Below are 23,415 nucleotides of genomic sequence, written 5' to 3'. Positions count from 1 at the left end.
TACAGAAGTATTACATTTAATAGATAGCCATTGCTACTTACAGGTATTACAGATTTTTAGAAGTGTGATGAAGGGAAGATGACTGGTTCTGCTAAAACAACTTTCTGAAAAAAAGCAATTTATAAGCTCTTGACCTCTTCTACTAAGCAATCATATTTACTAGTATTGTGAAAACTCGCTTAACAGATTTCAGCAGTGTATGAAAACAGACAGAATTTTATAAAGATAGAAAACTCAGGAAATACATTTGTCAAAAGAATTTATGTATATAGAAGTTAAAAAAAATAGAATAAAAGTAATTTTTAAGCAACTAAAAAGAATACCTTAAGAATATGAATAGTAAAATAAGAAAAATAAGTCTTGAAGTAAATGTTTCACTGTTAAGGCAAGACATTAACGTATTACTATTTTATTAGCCAGAAAAAACAGAAAGTACCTCTGTGGAGAAGGAATAAAACTGTTGGAATCATTTCATTTTGCACATGCTCACAAGACCCTGCTAGCAAAAGCATCAGCAGGCTCTTCAGCGGAGACAGCAGTTTTGACAGTTAACTGCGGGGCCACTGACTGTCTCCGCGCTGTGCCAACCAAAGGAACTAAATCAGACAAAGAGGAAGCGCCGGCTGCACCTTCGGAGACGGCGGGAGGGACACGGGCGTTCCCCGCAGTCACCACATTTGCTTTTAGCACAGCAATTTGTAGGCCACAAAATTTGTAGCCCAAGTACATAGGGCTGTATTAACCATGAAGAAGCTAACACCAGTGCTTCCCAACTGAATGTAGAGATCACACAAATGTGTTTGAAATTTAGCATATAGCTTAGAGACAGAACTCTTTTTACATACTTTTTATCCTCAAAGACACGTAAAATAAGACAACAGTTTTTTTCCAAAAAGATTTGCAATTTTTGGCCCCATTAACAGTATTTCCCATCATGCTGCACAACATTTACTTACAGATGTTATTAATTTTTATTATTAAAGGCTTTTTTCCCTTACACCTGTCACTCCTGGAGAAATTCTACTGAGAAAAAAAAAGATAACATTACTGAAGTTCCTGTAATCCTAGTCCTTCAAAAGTTTTCCTACTAAGTTGATGTTCTTTCACCTAACATATTGGAGTATATATAAATTCTTTCAGTCAGAGTACCTATATTCTGAATATGCTCATGCCCTCAACTAAGGAAATAAAGCACACTTATTCTCAGCCAGTCCTATTACTTTGCCATTATAGACTTCAGAAATAATTCTATCATCTAACAGCAAGGCAGGAGTTGGGCTGTGCGATGCATACAGACAACCCATCTCAAAGAATGGTATTTGCTGTAAATAATATGGTTCTTTTGTAAAGTAAATAAGAACTTATTTGCCTATATCTAATCTGCTGTTAGTGAGCCAAAAACAGCGACTCAAATTACGTGAGTTGGATGACAGGAATCTACCTGTGCATAGTGAGTGACACCAAAATTATCTTTAGAACTTCATACTTGCTCTGAAAAATAAAATCAAATGTATACACTCAGCGAACCACAAATCGCTTTCCTATGTATTTCCAGCAATGGAAGCATTTAGGATACAGAGGCAATTTGTTGTCTAGAAAATGAGCTGCCACATAATAGTTTACTTTATAAACCCTAGCACCCCTACCACAGCTTGACCTAATTAAAAAGTCTGCATAGAAATAATACATCTATAGTATCTTTGTAAATTCAGAATAATTGAGTTAAAGTCCAAAAACTTAGTCCAAATTGCACAGGAAACAACTATTTGCCTGAGCCTCCACTGACAAGGTCTCCCAGGCCTCTGCACTTAATGAAGGGGTTCAGGGAGGAAAACTACCAGCAGCGGGTGAGGACTAAGTCCACAATTACTTGCAGGAGCTCGACCCATACAAATCCATGGGACAAGAGATGCTGCATTCAAGGGTCTTGAGAGAACAGGCTCACATCCTTGCAAGACCACTCTACCATGTTTGAAAACTTGTGGAAATTGGGGGAGAGTCCTCAACCTCAAGACGAAGGCAAGTGTTGCACTCATCTTCTAAAAAAGGTCAGAATAACAAACCAGGGAGCTTATGGCTGATCAACCTCACTTCAGTCCTTGAGAAAATGATGGAGGAAGTCTTCGTGGAAAACTTCTCTGGGCAAATGAAGGAGAAGGTGATAGGGAACAGTCAGCGGGAGTTACCGACGTCAAAAATTATGCCTGACCAAAACAATTGCCTTCTGTGATAAAATGATGAGATTTGTAAATGAAGAAAAAGCAGAGGATGACAACAAACACACTTTGAAGATGATGACCAAAACTCTTCTCTCTTCCTACATTTTACAGGATTCCAAATAAATTTATTTTATAAATTTGATAATATTTTATATAAATTTATTACCTTTTTATAAAAGGTGCTCCAAGGAGAAAGGGAGTGTGGAACAAAATCAAAAAGATAAAAAGGATTCTGGCAATATAAAACTTATTGTTCTCTACCTTTTACTAGATTAGCTGTTTACAATCTGGAAGGAAATTACTCTTGAAAATGCTGATGATAACCTTAATCAGCAGTCCTTATTTTCCTGTCCTGAAGGATAAGTAGAAGGAGAGAGTATTCCTACCAAAAAAAATTCTTTAAAAAAAGAGCTGACCAAAAGAGCAAGCAAGGGAGAAGGATGGGCAGAGTGGGAAGAGTAGCCACCAGACCTTGAAATCTGCCTGGTATATTGAGTTTTGCTGGAAACTTATTGTCCTTCTGCAAAAGCTCCACTAAGATCTTCAGATTCAGAAATAGATTATTTTAACTAATTGGCCTTTCTCAGAGGAAAACTATTGTGAAAGATTTCTAGCAAGTTTGTGTTTTGTCAGGCAGGTAATAGGCAATTTAAATTACTTAGTTTAATGTTAGTCTAACATTAGCAGCACAAGATTTCCAATAGCAGAATCCTAAAACGTTTATTAATATTTGTCCACGAAATCAGCATTACTTATAATGTAGAGAGAAGGCATCAGAGGACTCATAGTTAAAAAGAAGTAATCTCCTTTCTATTAAACGACCAACACATTTTCACATTACAGAAAACTGACATTTATTTTTAGATGTTACCTGTTGTTTGCAAAATATTTGTCTACAAACTTATTTACTTATTTATTTTTAGAAGAAAGTAATAGAAAAGGTTTGACTGAAATGAAAAAATCAGATGAAATAAGATGAAAGGGAAAGAGCTCCTACTACATCTTACCATTCTGAGAAATTACATGAATAGAAAATTACAGAAAGAAAAGTAATAAGAAAAAAAAGAGTTTTTAAATTTATCAGGCTCATGTATAAACAAATAATTACTGTAGCTCTCACAGATACTACAGTCAAACCAGCATGTTCCATCAGACTTCTCTTCAGACTTTTTTTTTTTTATACCCATTAATGAAGATGAAAGCAAAGTTTAAACTTCACTGCAATTTAGGATGATCTGGCACTGAAACAGGTTAGTATTTACATGACCTGTTTTGACATCTCAGCTGAGAGCAGTCCTCATCAAATCTCTTGAGCTAAATCTTTAAGAGTCTAGCTTTTTATTTTGTAGTTTACTTATTTTGCAAATAGAGGATAGCAAAAATTTATAGTACATTAGCCTGTTACACTCTGAAAGGTTCTCAGAATAATATTACGCATTATAGAAAGTCTCATGTTACTTCTAGAGGCATTTTTGTACTTTTTATTTTTTGCAACAAGTTTAAGCTCTCAAAGGCGAAGTTTATTTCTAATCATATCTCTGCATACTGTGATTACAACTGTGTAAGAACTAATTTTTCTATCTCCAGGAAAAAAAGTCACTGTCAGCTTTTTATTAACTTCTTAACGGAACAGAAGCTGAAAACTACAAAGATTTTGAAAACAAAAATCCATTTTGGAACAATTTATCAGAAACATCACTGATGACAAGACAGGAGAGAAGCCAGGTATCACTTTCCCTTCACAGGCTGTTCAAGATGACAAAAGAACCATTCCTTAGGAGCAGAATTAAGAGTAACACAAGAATTGAAATTCTGCAAACACAAAAGACAACTGCTGGCTTGCCCAGGAAACCTGAAAATTCTCCTGTCAATTGCTGGAAGATGAAAACCAGATAGCTTAAAGATAATATGGGCAGCCTGGAGCTCCCAGTAGGTACTGTCATGGAGGAAGTTGGGTTGGCTTACAGGATAGATAGAAAGCCAGAAAATACCCGCTTTCACAGAAAGTTTTGACAGAATAGGCACATTCCTTCACACATCTACTTCAAAACTCCAAGACTTATCTACATCAGCAACATTCTAATGAACTGAGCGGGTCTGCGTTGAATCAAAAGGAAGATTCTTCTGTGCTATCGTCAAGGAAGAAGCTTAGTATTAACTAGTACTAATAAACTGAATTTCAGTAAACTAAACTGAAGAACTTCTGAATTCCTCAATAATATTACATTTGTGCTTTTTTTTTTTTTCCAGACAGTTAAAAGACTGTTCCAGTCTGTTAAAAAGACATAAGATTATACAGCAGGATCTGTGCTATAGATCAGGGCACTAACCTTCCAATCGATCCCCCTTCCAGCTGTAGCCAATACTTTTCCTCATTGCCTTCATTAGAATACTGTCATAGATGTTCTAGGAGAGGGATCAGGGCTATTTCTCTCCTAGACCTAACAGAAAACCATCAATTCTGGAATGTTAAACTTAATTTGCATTTTTCTTGATGCTTCTGAAGAAAATAATATTCCACAATGCAAATTAGACTGACTCTGCGAATGAGTTTCCAGCAATAAGGATCCATGAATCATATATGTCCACACATTACAACAGAAGTCCTGTGGTACATTTCCTGAACACTTGGCGGGACGGAAGGAGAGGGAGCAGGCGGCACAAGAGTGGGAATAGTAACCCAAAATATCTGTAAAAAATACAGAATTTACATACTTTACCTGTCTGTCTATGAAATAAAGAATAAGGAATTGTTATTCGTATGAAATTTCAAATACTATATACATTACACCAAATTTCTATGAAAAATTCTGCCTGTAGAATATTCAACAAGCAATCAGCAGCAGGTATTTGAATTTCACATTTAATGTAACTTGTACATACTACACACATGCTATCAACAGAGCATATAAAACTAGTCTTATTATGTACCTTTTCTAACATTGTCAATTTAATATAGATATTAGAAGTGAAAAGAGTATTCCAGTTTATTTTTGAAGACACAAGAATGTTAAGATTCATGCAGTCTTAACATTGAGAGTATATTGCACTGCAAACACACAAACATGCTCTTCTAGAACCAAACCCATACCTGAAATATCAAAGCTGGATCAATATATAAAGAAGGTTCTTTCTGCAAGCAAGGTAAACCACAAATATTTTCATTCATTTTATAGTTTAAAGACTTATTCTGTATGCTATACTATGTATATTTCAGGATGGTCATTAATACACTACACTTAGGAGAAGCTTTATGTCAAATCAGTAGGCAATTCCTTTCTACTGTTCTCTCTCAAGCAACATCCAAGAAAAGTCAGGAACTCTCTGAGGAAAACAAACAAGATTTTGACTTGATTCTGGTGCTCAGGAGTACTTCTCATTGAAAAGAATGGAACCATAAGAAATGTATTTCTCTAAACTCTTTTTCACTATAGTAGTCATCAACTTTGATAATTAAAGATATCAGTGATATGTCATCTGCAAACAACGCACAAAAAAAGTATTAATGAGTGCGACTGTAACTGAAGGAATGGCTGTCAGTGTAGTACCTTTTTTTAATTCTTGACTAGCCATAGATTTAGGCAAAAGAAAAAATGGTATTTGATCGTGCATATCCATAGACACAACCTGATGAGCAAAAGCTTTGATAAAACTAGTCTGGCTTCCTGTATAACACAAGTCACAAAATTACACTAATGCTGTTAAAAAATACACTCCTTATTTTCATTTGCAATTTCTACCTGTAGCTTCCACACACTATATCCTGTGATATCTTCATTTTCAGGACTAGAAAGTTCTCTCTTTTCCATAAAGATACGTCACATACATATCTCCAGACTATAATCCCTTTGCTCTTTCATTTTCTATTTGTTGAATTACACAAAACTGAGCTCCTAAAGTCTTTCATCATAAAGCATGTTTATTGATCTTTTTAAATATTCTGATGGCTCTTCTCTGAAGACTTCCCAAATTATCAACATTGTTTTTTAATCTATAGATGCTACTAATGGACACTGCCTTCTAGAAGCAGTTATGCCAGTGCCAAATATAATTAAACTCTACATTAGGCTCCTACTTATGCTCATAGAGACTGACTTAAGATTATATTATGGACTCTGTCATTTGGTAAAACCCATATATAAAATATAACAAATATCACAAAGCGATATTTGACTCATCTATGTATAGTGATATTTGACTCAATGACTCATCTAGCTTTAAAATTCCCTTAAACCTTTAAACCAACCAATTATTATCCTCTGAGCTTTATAAATAGAAAAACAGGGTCTTAATTGCATGCATAATTGTCAAAGTTTCCTGTAATATTTCCAATGTCATTCAATAAAAACGGAAGATTCAGGACAAGCGACTGCTAGAGACTATCCATGCCAAGAATAGAGTTTTAAGCAAGTATTTAATAACTATTTCTTCAAGAGATCTTTATGCTTTGACCTTTACCAATAAAGACACTGACTAAACCAAGAGCAACCTCCACAAATGAGAGCTTTTTAATACAAAAAGTATCCTGAGAAAAGGTCTTATAGCAGAATGAAAGTGTCACCTACTGAGACCCTGCAGAAGAGGGGGATCATGTTTTCCAGTCCATCACAGTCACAACATACAGCCCCCAAAACATTCTGTTCTACCATTACTTTGTCTATTCTTTTTCCCCACTCACTGCATTAGTACAAATCACCTGCATCATCTGTTGTGAAAAGGATAGGAAGAATACACTGTCTCATTAGTTAGCAAATATGGACTTTATAAGCATTACAGTGACAGAAGAACTATTCAGAATACATCTGTAAATTTATTCAGATTAAAGATATGCCATATATCAAATAATCTGAAACTTCCATTTCATATTGAATAAGTAGCTGACAGAAGTCATCTGGTCCAACAAGTAGGCCTGTAGTATCATTCTTTTTATCACATCTGAAAATTTAAAAGCTTCTCTCTCTAACCAAATCACTGGGGGCTCTTATATTCTTCAGAAACTTCTTATCCAAGAAAATTAGAGTTGGTTTATCATCTTATTCATATCAGTGACTCTTATGAGCAGACTTTAAACACCATGAATAGCATCAGAATTGTGTTCTGCATTCATCGGATGCTGTATAACTTGCAGAAGTTTCAAGTCACTAAATCAGGGTTTTGACTATACTGTGGTAGATCTTAGAGTTCTGTTGTTTTTTCAGCAACGTGCTCCTACAATTGCTATAAATCTATAGAGGAAAATGGTCAGCAAATTATTCATCTGTCTGCCACAAATTTTAGTCTAAGAAAACAATATGCCCCCCAACACACACAGTATCAATCTTCACCAGCTTTCAGTACAAAGAGGTGGGGGAAGCTGAAGGCAGTCTGAAGCCATATTAATCTCAAATTGTAGAGTAAGTGGTATTATCCAAAAAACCTTCAGGTGCCAGAAGCTTAGGTTGTATAAAAATCACTGTGGGCTTTTTGTTGCTGCTGTTTTGTTTTTAAAAATTCCAGACTTCAGAGCGACCTATAGATTAAGATTTGTAAACATAAAGCAAGTACACTTTCAAACTTAATCCATAAAAGGACTAAAAAGTATATGACATACTGGACAAAAAAAATAAAAATAAATAAATAAATAAAAAGCTGATTTTTAAGCTAATGTCATTATCTTTTTTAGGACCCTCACTAATACTTTTTTAAACACAGAGCTGAAAATACTGCTAGAGATAGTTAATGATGTCCATGAATACTGGTGAGCACAGAGTTCACAACCACTACAACTGCAATTAGGTCTTCATGTGTTTGATGAGCTCCATGATGCAACTCGCTGTATTTAGACAAATGCACAGAACTTTCATCTCTATGACTAAATTCAGGATACTGACAGCATATTTATTGTGACCAACTTTCTATAGAATGGATCTCAGAAAAGCAGGGTGGGGACCTAGGGGCACAAAACAAAAAATCTTCTTGAAGGCAAGGGTCTAAATCCAATTAAGAAGGCTTCAAAAAGCAGGAGAGCTTGGGTGAATGGCAGGAAAGTCATGCTAAAGCATCCTGCTTCCTGGGGAAGCTATCCTCCTTCTGTAGCCTCGGTTTCCCAGAGCAAAGAGGAGCTTCTGGAGAGCAGAGTCTTTTGCAGATAGAAGGAACAGAGAGTAAAGAAGTTAAGGGGAAAGTATAAGCAAAAGACATGGGACATCTGGGAGCAAATATATCTGAGAAGTAAAAATGAAAAATTGAGGACAGGAAAGAAAGGCCTGTGCAAAGCATCCAAAAAGGCAGTAGATGTCTGGGAAGAAGTAAGTAAAACTAATAGAATTAGGAGTCAGTATGGAGGATGTAATTTAAATATATATATATATATATATATATATACACACACACACATATATATATATAGTAAACAGAAGATTGAAACTGGCTGAAAGAGAATAAACAATTATGATGAAAACAAGATAACTACTTGATGGAAAGAGATAACTACTTGGAAACTTTAGGAAAGGGATCAAAAGTATGAGAGAAAATTGGAAAGGCTGGGCAGAAAAAAAGCTTTTGAGGACAAAAAACACATTGAGAAGATTTATTTGGGCTGAGAGGTACGAGAAGTGGTTATACTTCATTGGATGAGAGAGAGGGCAGACTGGAATAGGGGACAGAAAGCATTCAGCAGTGGCGGGGGCAGAAGAAAAACAGAAGAAAAACTAGAGGGATTGACTGTGGAGGGAAGGCTGGCTCCTGGCAGAGCCTGAGTTAGCAAGGCAGGGGACTCGGATCAAATCCTAATTTGAAGCGGGGGTGGAATGGATTGGCTGTAGTAAGGAGAAATGTATACTGCTGGGAGCCTCTGTGTGGGTGGGGGCATAGCCTCAGATTGCTATAGTAGACTGTAATCCTCTCCCTCCTTCTACCCTTAACACTGCAGGGCAATTATTGCTTCAATGCTTAATCATCTTGAACAAATGTTCCCCATCTTTTCAAAACAAATGTTGAATATTCAAGATATAAAAACAAGTTTCTCAGCCAGAGCGTCCTACTTTCTCATATGCTTAGGATAACAAGTTATTGCAAAAACACCATATTTTAAATTTCATAGACTCCTTAACTAGAATGAATAGAGAAGTCCAAGGGAAATAGACATCAGCATATGGAACACTGAAACTGATGTACCTTCTTTGTTATTCATATAACCCAAACTAATTATTATCCATTATCCATTAAAAGGTAATATTCTGTTTATGTAGTGGTACTGTTGTTGTAGCTGTATATTTATTGTAATGTTCAGACACACTGAACTCATTTGCTTATAACACAAGTCACTAGCAAAATGAGGCCTTTAATTTGCATTTCCTTTTAAGAAGATTGAAATGAAAGACCATTAATGTATTTCAAGCAGCACTGTCAACCCTCACAAATTATCGAGTCTCATAGTATTCAGTATTTTTCTTAAAATATATTGATTTCAGATTCACATAATTATGCAAAAATATGAGTTTTCATTTTTACGTGATCATTTTATCTTTCATTATTGTGGGAAGAAAAGCTGGAAAAATTCATAATAATACATATCAAAAAGAGGAATCTCTATTTAGGACTTAAGACAGAGGTTTCATCACATTTTGTCGTATCACTACCTAAAACACAAATTTTAGGGCTGCTGACATCATGAACATTTCCTTAGTTTGGACGTAAAATGATGGGCAAATAACCATGAACAGAAAACGTTTCTAAAGACTAGTTTAAAAAAGGCTTTACGTGGGCCTTTATTTCACTTTGGCCCACCTAAAAAAAAAACTTAAAAACTTCATTGCTCTTTTTTTACCACTCATTTTACACATTGCATTTCCAGTATGCTGCAGAGAGCCTAGCAACCTGTAGACTGAAGAAAACTGGCAGAATTAGCTATCTAAATGTTTTCTAGATAGTAGCATTCAAAGTTTGCCTGAAATACACAACCGAGATGGCAAGACGTTTCAACAGACTGAGGAGCACTGGGCATCTAGCCTTAAACTGATGTGCTAGAACTTTTAACAGGCAGGACTTGCCTCCTTTATACTAAAATGATCTTCACGTCCTATAGGAACAAGTTGCAAAAGAAAAAATTTTTTAACAGAAAAGCTCTGTTTTGTGCAATGTTGAAAGTGTAGTGAATGTATACTGCGTAAATATTTTCTGCTATATACAGATAATTTTTCATAATCTCATTTCTAAAATATGAAATTTAGTGTGTTGATTTGTTCATTAATAAATCAGTCAATTTATTTTATATGAAGCCAACTATTTAAGGAAACAATGGAAAACATGCAAAAATTTATCAAGAAAGTCTTTCAAAGAAAAGACTTGTTTATCAAGAAAGTCAGATTTCTCCCTTCTGAGGCAAAGAATGTTTTTACAACTTTACTGGGATTATGTTTTCAAATATACAGGCCTTAGGATTTCATCTAATCATTAGCTCTGGGCAATCTTAAACATTGACAATAATTTTGGAGTAAAGACGGGAGAAATAAATACTAACTGTTCCTACCTTTGCAACAGAAGAGGTTAAAAAATAAAAACAAGCACTTGATTCTTTAATACTAAAAGTTATAAACTCAGTTCCAACTGAAAAAATAATGTATAGGAAAACATGCAAAGACCATACCTTCATTTCAATAACTGTCTGAAGAGCTTTTGTCTTTGCTGGCTCAGGCTGTAGTTGGGTTCTTCTATGTAATTCCTGCGGAGGGACACGATAGAAATAAGCTTGGCGACTCATCTTTCCATTATTTTTTCACTCATACAAATGCATTGCAGCAAATTAAAAGCCTGATGATTAGAAGCACATAACTCTAAATGCTACAGGTGCTTCCTTCTCTATAATCCTGCTAGCATCACTGCAGTCCCTATCTTATATTACAGTCAACTCAGCCAGCACATGCGCTATTTCTGAAACCACTATCAATAATTAATGTCAACTGTGACAAAGCCAGCAAGTAATCTTAGTCCAAATACAATGTTACTGCTTCTGCCTAGATATCAAATCATAACTCATTCAATTAATTTACTAATTCAAATACTGTTAAGAGTTATTTAAAATCTTTTCTGAAAGTTTCTTGATTTTCCACTGTTAACTGAAATAAGCAATTTAAAGACATTATATTTAAATTTGACATTTGAAGGGTAATAATTATATAGTGGGTTGATGCAGCACTCTCTACAGTATCTATTACAATTTAGTTTTCACAACTGCACACTATTTTTTCTGCAGTTTAAACTACATGTAACAGAAAAATTGATTGCAATCTTTAAAGATGACATATAATTCACAGAAGGCATTAAAGTCTCCTAGTCTTTATGAACAAAAAAGAATAAAGATTGGTAGTACTTGGTCTTTAGAAAACAAAGGAGTTGTATCTCACACTGAGGTATCTCAGTCTAAAAAAAAAAAAAGAGGGGTGAGATATATACATAGAATAATGTAGAGCTGTAATGATTCATCATCGTAATTTAAAAATTTGGTGAAACTTCTACCTCTCCCACAACCTGTCTGGGCAGTTTATTAGAAAGTAAAACCAAAAAGAGAGATTTAAACAAGATTTACCTCTAAAGGACAAGAGTCCCATGTGTCTTTCTCACCTGCTCTTCCTATTCCCCAAAGGTCTACACACACATTGAAGCTAACCTTACAACTATAAAAAAATACAGTTATGCCTGATAGGCTGAGAAGCTGGGATCATTCACCAGAATGACATAGTTTGGCTGCCCCCAGAACCCAAACTATTTTCTCTGGAGTGTTGTAATGCATATTGTACATGTGTCTTCCAAATTATGTTTCCCTCACATCATCCCTATAAATTCTAAAAGATCATCATCAAAAATGATAATGCCATGGTCCTATTAGGTCTTCATTTTTACCTCTCAAATCCCATTTTCCTGAGTGAAACAAATAACGTATAATTTAACAGTATTTTGACGGAGACCTATAATCACAAATATAATTAGCACATTTGATGCACATTTTTTATCCTGTCCCCCTCAGCCCACCCTAGCACATTCTGGATCCCACCTACCTTGTAACATGCAGGCTTAAAATTCCTTCCTTCTGTTGATCAAGAATGATCAATGTTGTTTATTGCTCTTGTTTAGCAACTAGCACAGTAAAACATTTTCTATAAAGACTATAGAGTATAAGCAATTTTGGACATTATATTAAGCTAAATACTACCGATAGTCAACAAACATCTTTATAGAAACATACCTAGAGTATTTTGTGGTTTCATATTTTAAAACAACTGAACAAGAGACAAGTCCTGTGTGTTCCATTCAACTGAACATAGATTGCTTAATCAACAATAACTAAAAACCTACATGAGAAGAAAGATGCCAAATTTAGCAGTAATCCACGTAATTTCAATTATTCTCCTAGAAAAGGAAAAAATATTTTACAATAGGAGGTTCTCCAAGTAAAGGTTTAAGAAAAACACATTACATCTCATTTCTTTGGTCAATTGTATTCTTCCTCTCACTAGTCTGACAGGAGATGCATCTCTAAGACAGCAGCTCACAATGATCTACATTTACATGGCAAAAACTATTCTTACCATACCCAAAATATTTTCCAAAGCCTAATTTTTATAGTCAAAAGAATTATTTCATGCATAAAGCAAATAGGAAATGTAGCACATGACAGTATCAAGAGACCTATCCAGAAACTGTCATGTTTGGCAAAATGCTGTACATTTTTGGTTAAAAAGAAAGCAGCTTTCCATAGCTTCCACAGAAAGTCCTATATATGCAGAATTTGAAGTCAGTGTTTATGATACATTGGGCTACAGTTACGTATTCAAGTTATGGTCAATTGGTGAGTAAACCAAAGCCATTTAAATCATACCAACCAATTTGGTCCCCTTTTTCACACTCTGTTCATGATTTTAGCCTGCAATCATTTTGGGCCATGACCAGTTTGGGGGGGGGGGGGGGAGAGAGGTTGTTTGTTTTGGGGGGGGGTTTATAGTCAATAGCAATGATACTCTAGTCAATGACTGAGGCTCTTAAAAACTTTAGTAATACAAAATACATCATCGTAGTTATAAAGAAGAAGAAGAAAGAGTCAGATACACACCATCCTTCTTTTTGTATTTTCCCCACTCTGCAGTTTCCATAGAGGGGACGCACAAAAACATAACAGTTACATACACTGTTAAACTAGACTCTGGCCTAAAATAGCCTATTGACTAAAATCCTGATAAAACACAGTACTGTCTAGAAGTGTCAGGTTAGGTGCAAGCATTAAAATACATATGTAAAGTTAAGGAGACTTGTATGTTTTAAAAGTTATTACATTTTACATTAAATATATAGGTACACATACATGTTTAAACTACCACTATTTAACACGTGACAACAGTATTTCTAATTTTATATTGGACTTCTAAGAAAAAGCAATACCCAAATGGTCCTTTATCCTTGTTTTTTGCATTTACTGACTCTCCATATTACAAAAAGAAAGAAATCTTTGCAAATCACCTATACAGAGAAAAATCTCTCAATCACCAGCTGATTGTATCAGCAGGCAACTGAAAATGAAACAAGTACATTCACTAAGCAAACATTTTAAAAAATGAGAGTATGTCATAGATTTGTTCTCCTACAACAGTCATGGAAAAATACTTGGCCAGTCATACCACTATCTGATCAGCAAAAATTACAGCTAATTCTAAGACCAGACTTTGCTCCCCAAGGCCACATAAAGCGAGTTGGAATATAAACAGGATTCCATACATTACCCAGGGAGACAAACCAGAGTTTCCACCCCCTTAGCCAAAGATGAATAGACTGCCAAAGATGAGTACTCCTGCATGTCTATCATAGGATGCAGCCTTGCCTCAAATACTTTTCCTGTTTGCTTTATGAATCAATCTGATGCTGGCTGACTTAAAAGCTTTTCTTCTCTATCCCTGACAGTAAAAGGCAGCAGACTTTAGGATTCTGGAGAAGATCAGAAAATGACTCCCATTTTATTATTTTGTGTGAGTTTTCTTCCAATCAGATTCAAATGTTTGGAGACGCCCATAAGGCTGAATTCTTGAATTATGTTGTTCTATGTATGCATTTTTTTTCATTTTGTGGTACTGATTCAAGGATATACTTTTGGTACCACTTTATGTGCATGATGCCGTATTCATTGTTTTACTATCTGAGATCATTTGGAGGGTTTCTAATTTGGCTCAACAGCTAACCAAGAGATATTCTGATCATTTTGTGAAGTCATTGTAGCCTAAGGAAACTGGATTTTTTATCCATTACATCATTTTTGGAATAATGCTGCTTTGTCTAATTTCTCTAAATAAAAAGAACAGGGAGCCTACATTTTTTCTTATTTTTTTTTTCTTTTTCTTTCTTTTTTTTTTTTAATCTATAATGGTGCTTTCTTTTAGACTTATCTGTATTGAATAGAATGCTTTATACTTATTTCCATGATAAAGTACTTGTGCTATCAACCATTAAGGTGTATACTTCTAATCTCTCAGTAGTTACAAAATCGTACTTTTATTATATCCTCCATCTGTATCACTGCAATCACTAGTACTTCTTACTAACCACTTTGCATATATAAAATTAGTTATAATTCTGCATAATCAGATGTATCATACCACTTTATTAGTACTGGGATTCTATGATGATGCTTAGTTGTCAAGGTGATTAATGCACCCACACAAAATCAACAGGTAATCAGCTCTCTTCATATCCACTGAAGTTTTTAGCTTGCTCCAATATTCTTTACTTTTAGAGCAAAATGAGATGTAAATCAAAACCAGCTGTTGCCTTCTCCTTCTACACATTTCTGGGATGTCAGCGTAACAGCTTATACTGGCCTCAAGACCTTAATTTCAACACAATTTTTACCACTAATGGAGATTCAGATTCAAACTGAACTGAAACTCTTAAATAAAGAACCACATCAATTCGGTTAATACCATTCAAGCCTTTACCTTCTATTTATATAAAAGCTGCCTAAAATAGCATTGCACAAGTGGTAGAAAGAAAAGGACTCTCACAGAAAAATAAGCAGTTTAGGGATGGCATCCAACCCATTAAACTACCAGTGAATGCCCACAATTTCCAGGGGCAGTCTTCTGTTGATTAACGAACAGAAGGAAAATGGAATAAGACAGAAGATTTTTTAAAACAACACAAAATCCAAGAAGTCTGGTAAATAAAGAGATAATAGGAACAAAGACATCAGAAACAAAAGAATGTTGGAAGAAGAAAAATAGATGATTAAAGATGGCAGCAACTATACTTACAACAATATAAGAATAGAAGTGATAAACTGTTGTGTCATTAAATCTAGCTTTCTATATTTCCAGCTAAAACACACGAATCTGTAAATCACAGCACATAATGGTACAGGAGCTGCTAGTTCTCTCCACGAAGCAGATGGTTTTCACTCCCCTGGCAAAGAAAAAATTTGTAATGCTTCTACATGACAAGCTTGTCTAAACTTTTAAATTTAAATCAGCAGTACATTCTGATCAATTATTTCATTTAGCTAAAAGCACAGCAACTTAATTAAAATGTCTATTTAACTGCAGTACTTCTTGAGCCAAAAATACAACTAGAAAGACTGATTAAACTCAATTTAGCCAGAATGCTAAAAACAAAATGTAATATAAGGAGTTAATTTATTTGTAGCATATAAGCGTATCTTCTCTTTCCTGTTTTCTGTCTCTTCCTACCATTTCCAACCAAAATGGTATCATAATAATTCAGGTGAAAGCATATTTAAGTAATTATGATTTTTTTTTAATCCTTCTGGAAACTATCAATTGACAGCATTGAAAATTTCCATGGCAGACCCCAATGTGTAGGGAGAGGGGGAAAAAAAAAAAAAAAAGGCATTTTTGTTAGGAAGGATTCCAAAATCACATTGTCATTGGTCTTCTTGTAAAGACCCAGTATCTGAGTTCTGTGAGATCCTGTTAAGGGAATTATGTCAAACGAAAAAAAATTTTTTTTAATTTGGAGAAATGAAAGTGTGGATGCCAGCATATGAAATGAAAAATTGGTGGAAATGAAGAGTTAGTAGCTTTATGAGTTCTATAGTAGAAATGCATAACTGCTTTGTTTAAATTTATTAAGTTCTTAGTTAAGCAAAATCTTCAGATGCATGCCTAATTATCTGTATAGTGAAGTACTTACGCATTTTCTGATAAACAGGCAAATATGAGTTTTGCTGAATACAGAATAACATAGAAGTTGCAGGAATCATTTTGTATCACTATCATACATCCACATATTCCCAAATTCATGCATAAAACAAGGGCTTATGAAATGTTTTACCTACATGCCTAAAGACATACATCAAAGGAAGAAAAGTATGAGCATTAAAAAACTCAGCATTTCTTTGACTTCCATATCAAAAACACCTTCAAACAACCACATGTGTTCTCATACTGGAACAGTGTCCTCTGGCAAGAGACCACATATAAAAAGTTTTAACCGAAAAGATTTGTGTATGGAACTTGAAATGCATGTGGGACAATTTAGTTTCTAATTGAAAGCACATAAAACATTTCCTGAAAGGAGCTACTGAAACTCTACTTTCACCAGAATTTTTGACATTTCTTTTCCTTGTAGAAGAAATAGAATGTCTAGAGGATTATTTCCTTTCTGTCCAAGATTTTTTAATCTTTTATTCCCCTAACTAAAAGGGGAAAAAAGAATGGAGGGAAATGTTACTGCTTTGTAAATGTCTATCTAAAAAAACTGGACTGCAAGTAGTTTCATCTTTTCTCTTTGCTGCTTCTTCCCTGTTCAGAAGATTTAGTTTATAGAATCTTTTTAATAAAGTTATAAAGGAAAGAAGTATCATATCAGTTTTACAATGACAAGAGTGATACAGTAAGAACTGTTGCAACATACTGAACTTCCACCGTAGTGGGTACTAAGGGTAACTTCCTTAGTTCCTGCGATCATAAGATACAGTCCAACCTTAAAGGGGGAAAGTCAAACCAAAGGGTACCGAATACGATCCTAAGACAGCAAACACAGAACAATGATGCAAAATGCTGTCTGCCAGCTGCTCGTAGATATAAAAACATTTTTAAGCACGTACTGCACTAGGGAACAAGGTGTTACAAGCAGTGCCAACATACAGAGCTTGTGGTTCTATGACTCAGTTCACACATAGTTAATGCCCTCATAGCACATTATCTGAATGGTAAGTTTCTAGGCCACCCAGCTGTAGTGCTCATGTAGTTAAACAAATTCTACATTAAAAGGCTTACTGAAAATAAGAAGAGAAAAATAGACACTTTTCCAATAGACCTTCTCCTAGCGTCTTATCAGTTTCCCAAAACAAGATGAAAAGTTAAGAGTTACAACTCACCCATTCTAGGAAAGCTCTAAGACAGAAGATAATATCAATTTTAGTGATTTCCCCTCCTCCTACCCTATTGCACACAACCCTATATACACAATCCCATTTTTGAATTTTTATTTTGCATCTATGCTCCTCTTCAGCCCAAATCCAAGTGAAAAAACAATTTCACTGTTACTTCTTAAATGGAAGCAAAATAACATTATCAAAAATAAAGTCAGTTATTTGGATCCAAAAGTACTACATATTTCATGTCTTTGCTGGATAGAGTTCCTAAGTTTGCTAAATATGATGTTGATCTTTCTATAGAAATGAGAAGAGAGAAGGGGAGAGGGGAGGAGAAAAAAAACTAAGTATAGATATATCAGTTCTTGATTGGGGAAGGCACTGCAAACGACCTAGATCAATCAAGGAAATGTGCTGGCATTCCTTGTGAGATGCACATCCCTGTGCTGCAGTAGTACTTTAAATTTAATTAGAAAGGAATTTTTTTTGATTTTGAAAAGCAGCACTTCAAAATAGTAACTACTAATATCCACACTTGCTGTTAGGAATTTGCTGTTTTGCTGTTATTGTTCTGGATTACTTTTTAGTGTATCTTACTTTCTATTTTGCTCTAACCTTGGCTTAGTAAATAACTAGCTAAAATAACTTATGGTTTTAATTTTCAGTTTCTTAATTCTTCAGAAAGTACTTTTCTAAATACAAGTGAATTTTAATTACATGCATTTAAATTACTGTTGTTTAAGTTATTTACTCTTTAGACATCAGGCCTTAATCAACAAAGCCAACAAACATCAGAGCTAATAAGATCTCAGATGCAAGACTTCAGATGTGTAAGTTCCTTGGCACTCTGGTGTAGGAAATTAATTTTTTTTTTTTTTTTGCAAACAAAAATTTGTTTATAAGCAAGAAGTATTTGATAGCTGGAAATAAACTTCTGGGTTTTAAATAGCCTTTTTTCATTTTATTTTGTTAATGATCTGAATTTGCTGGATAGTTAATCATAAAGGTGATCAGAAATATTCAAAATAAATTCTATACATTATGCTAACTTGGTATAATCAAGCTTATCATTTCTACCAAGTGTATAGCCACTATTTGACCAGCATCACTGGTAATTTGCTAGCACACGACAATTTCTGAGATATTGCAGAATTTCCTTACTCTTCAGAATGAAAGGATAATTTACATACATTAGAAAGGCCCTATGCGAGCAGACCTAAAGTCCCATTAGTCCAAAAGTAGATAGCAGTGAAAAGCAAATGCATGGGAGAGAATATACAAAACAATATGAATATAAAAAACGCTTCCCCCGGAATACCTTTCAGTTTATGCCTTAGGGTCTCTCTGGTCAGGAGGCTGCATCCAAACCCTTGTGTTTGATAACTCTCAGTGGACATACTTCCTACATATTTGTCTAGGAAGTAAATCACATCCGATACTGCAATGTGATGAAAATTGCTTTTTGACAGAGGATTACTGAAGGTCTTTATAACTTCTGATTGCTTGTATTTATTAGCTCTCATGCTCTTTAGACACACTCTTTAGATATAACAGTGAACAGGAAATGGATCGATTTACTATGAATATGAGTTGAAACAAATTAGCGTTTCTGTATCTCAAAATAAAAACACCTTTCAATGCAATTGCTTTAGGTTCCTCACAGAAGAAGCTATTCTTCAGTGAACATCACATAATAAAATAGGAACACCTGAAGTTCTACTACAGTATATAAAATGCCTACATCAAAATGTTGAAGGTGAGATCACAGAAATTGCATCATATTCTCCCAGAGGGAGATACATGTTGCGAAGTTTTGTGTACGTCCATGGCTAATGTCAATAGAAAATTCCAGTTACCAAAGTCCAACTTTTGTAGGCTGCCAAGACATTTTTGTATCACACAACTGAGTTGAGTGTGGCTATACTAAATTCTGCTAAAAAGTTACATACAGTGACATTTGGAATTAAATGAATTAACACGTACAACATGTACAGCACCTGGTACAATGTGCTACTTTGCTTTTGTTAAATATACATTGAAGCCCATATCGTGTTAGTGTCTCATTCCTTTGTTCTTTCTGGAGATATAAATGCACATTTTCTCCGTCTCTCTGCCTGCAAGTCTCTGGTTTTCAATTTAATGATTTCATACTTTTCTGAGATATGGAACAAAAAGAGAAGATTGCAAAAGAATCTGCTGCCACAGGCCCATAGACATTTTATAGTTAGTAACTTAGATTTTTTTTATATCAAATACATTGCATTGTCTTACTGCTAAAAATAATCTTTTCTCTTTGTGTCATTCATTTTTTTGGATGACTTCAAGTCTTTCAAGTTAAACATGTCACACCTGCAGACCTACACAGCCATGTAGAATTTATAATATATACATTCCATTTTTAGATCTTAGGTTAAATATTTCAAATTATGAAAAGCAGTGAAACAGACAAATCAATTTTAAAGAAAATAAATTAAGGTTATGAATAAGATGTGCTAAAATTTAAAGGAAAGTTCGCAAATATAACATTTTTTAAATCATATTGATTTTTTTTTTTTTTGCCACATTACCAGTCAGATGCCAACTCACTGCTGAACCACCTCAGCCAAAAATTGCTATCTGCTGTATTGCACTTACATAGAGAGCTTTTCTCATTACGAAATTTTAATTGATGAACAGAAGGAAATAATACTATGACATCAGGAGAAAAAGAGAATCAACAACATCCAATACCACCGTTGTGCATTCCTCTTCTGCCTTATAGTATTTATATTTTAATCATCTCCAGAGTGCAACTTCGGAGAGTATATATCAGCTTAGTAAAATAAAGACTAACATCAACATCAGGATTTTCTAGTGCCACAAAAAACAAAACAATCAGCTCTAGAGCTAACATGCAGAAATGCCAAGTCACCTGAAATTTAGAGCAACACATAATTGAGGAACATATTAGATTTATTATAAATAAAATAAAGGTCTATACAATATTTAGAAAAGAAACACAGATACGCATTTATGGGAGAGGTACTATACTTTCTGCTTTCAGTCTTACCTTATTAATAATATCAAAAAAAAAAATTGATCAGAAAAAAAAATTGTTTTCTCACTGCATAGATGACACTACAGGTTATCTCCATTAAAATTTTGACAGAAATATTTGACAGTCTCTTCAAAACAATACTATCCTGCCTATTTTTTTTAAGCAGACAAACAACAAGAACTTTTCTTTATCTCATTCCTTTTCCTTGTCTTAGGGTAATAGAGCTCAGCAAAACACCATGTCTTCACTGAAGGACTGAATCTTTTGTGTAACTAAATGCTGATCATAAACACCTATATCCTAGGATCTAGGGCACAGATTATGAACTACTTTGTAGACAAAGGATTCTAAAAGATTACAAACTACTTTTTACTACCTCAAAATTCATAATAAATGCTGAATATCTAAATATCAAAGGCTTAGATTTCTCTAAAGATGCAAATGAAAAGAATCTCCACTGAAATTACTGGTACTATCTGTTTTGATTAAAATCAGAACCTAAAGGAGAATTTTCAGAACTTTAGGAATTCACGTAATGATGCAACTAGGGCAAGATTGGAAAACAGATAGAAATTACATGACGTAAAACACAAATTTCTGAACAGAACCCAGTAACACATGGAGTTAGTGTATTCAAAACAATCCCACTGTGTTACAAACAGAAGTGGTAGTGATGACAAGCCAGAGTTGTGTAATGTTTTCCATTTTTGACCTATTTCTAGGCCCTAAGCTACCTCAGCATGATTTCTTTTTTCCAACTTTCAAGAGCAGATATGTAATGAGAAAAAACAAGTGGACCGTGAGGCAGGCTGGACTAGATCTCTAGAGGTCCCTTCCAACCTTACCCGTTCTGTGATTCTGTGAATTACGCATTATCTGATTTCTGTATCCTTTTTGCACTTGAAAACTTGAATTATGACTACTATAAACTTTTTATGTCAAGTTTGTTTTAGAATAATGGCTAAGTCAGCTCAAGGCTTCTCAGAGTTGCATGTACTTCAGGAGATCTTTATAGAGAAGCAAATGTTTGAAAGAGAGCAACCAGCAAAACAAAGTGCTTAAGGTTCTCTTCTGCCCTTTCCCAGGCCATCCCAGCACAATTAGCTGCTTTCATTTAAAAGTTTAAAAATTGAAAGTGAAAGTTTACGGTAACATGGGTAAAGTATATAAAACAATTTAAACTAGTTGTAGCTCTTCACAAAATTAGGTCTCTACTCCATTCCAAGAAGTCTGTCTGTAGCTTGTGCAGTCCAAACCTGGACTGGGTTTGATTTGAGTTTTAACTTAGCTAGCAGTGGCTCAAGAATACACACCAAAAGGCACCTCAGTCCCTGGTCCAGTTTGATCTTCCTTTTATTGCTCCTACATTGCAATTAGAACTTAACTTAGCTAATCTAAAGCAAATATGGTTATGTACCTTCAAGATGCACCCTTTCTGGGCTTTGGTTCAGACACTTCCTAAAAATTCCTGAACATCTCTTGTAGTACATACTGGAATTTTAAATTGAGTTCTGCAGTTTTATTAAACACTTGTGTCCCTTAAAACTATATATCTTCTTACAACCACCTTTAGAAAAATCATTTGCGAGCACCATTTGCAAAAGCTAGTATGTTTTATTACTCTTGCTATTGCAATATTTTATGCCTAAAAATCTAACTTCCTTTAATGCAAATTATTTGGCTATGAAGTAAAGAACTGCAATGACATGATTTACTAATGTGCAATTAGCTTTATCAGATTCAGACCAGAAATAAACTGATTGTTCTGAATGTAGATTTTTCATACACAGTATAGTTCTGAATATAGATTTTTCATACATAGTATATAGCTTTAAACACAGAAAAATTTAAATGATTCTGCTGTGAAAGATCGTATCATAAAGATGTCAAAATGACTGTAAGAACAGCCACATGCTCTAGTGCAAGTAATTTTAAGCCAATAGTTTCTTAGAACATACTGATATGGTGTCAAAATGGTGGAAATCAAGGTTTGATAAACTTAGCTATTGAGCCTTGTTACATCGTAAATGCAAACTACATAAATAAAACTTACAATTATAGTTATAGACAAGTAAAGTTTTGGTCACAGTTTCTATAGCAATGGTAATTCAGCCCTCTACTCCAACTTCTGCTATTTTGTTGTCCTGATCAGAGGAGGGCAAACACTGAGCCTTACAGACACATAAAGGTATTTTCATACCACAGCTGGAGGGAAAGAGGGGAGGAAAAAAGAAAAAGAAAGAAAAAGAAGAGCAAACTTTCAGAAAGTTAAAAGACTACTACCTGTATTTTATAAAACTGTCTTTTTCTAACAAATTTCTGTTTCTGCTTATCAGTTGATATATGCATATTCCTGAGCTGTCTGTCCCACAGATAAACTGAAGACCATCTAAAAAGCAGATGAGTTATAACCATTAACATCTCATCTTAGATGGCCTTACAGTACTGTTCAATAAAATCTACCTATAAACCAAGAAAGGTGTTTTCTGAATATCAAGGCATTATATAACATTGATTAGACAGAGCAATAACATGACTTAGTAATCTAAAGTAATTTTCCCCACTGTTTACTATGCACTAATGGTATATACCTTCCTCCCTTGCAAGATATGTTGATCAGCAGCACTACTGAATAGATATTTACATGAAAAATTATATTCATGAATAAAGTTTCACATGATCTTACATATATACAGTGTCAGAATTGTAGTTATTACCTAGCAGAATGAACTTTTTTAAACATCAGAAGCAGTAAATTTTCAGCCACATCTAGGAAACCAGAACAATTTATTCAGCCCACAGGCCCT

General features: G+C 34.5%; 1 protein-coding gene across 1 annotated transcript in view; it reads right to left on the bottom strand.

Annotated features, from left to right (window-relative positions):
• ERC2 (ELKS/RAB6-interacting/CAST family member 2) overlaps positions 1 to 23,415 on the bottom strand; it is a 368,050-nt gene that overhangs the window by 256,570 nt on the left and 88,065 nt on the right. Inside the window, exon 4 of the mRNA XM_062585913.1 lies at positions 10,846 to 10,920. Within this exon, the coding sequence (XP_062441897.1) occupies positions 10,846 to 10,920 (75 nt within the window). The remainder of the gene's footprint in view (positions 1 to 10,845; positions 10,921 to 23,415) is intronic.

This window comes from Rhea pennata, chromosome 12, assembly GCF_028389875.1.
Source record: "Rhea pennata isolate bPtePen1 chromosome 12, bPtePen1.pri, whole genome shotgun sequence".
NCBI lineage: Eukaryota > Metazoa > Chordata > Aves > Rheiformes > Rheidae > Rhea > Rhea pennata.
This window is presented reverse-complemented; position numbering and strand designations above follow the sequence as displayed.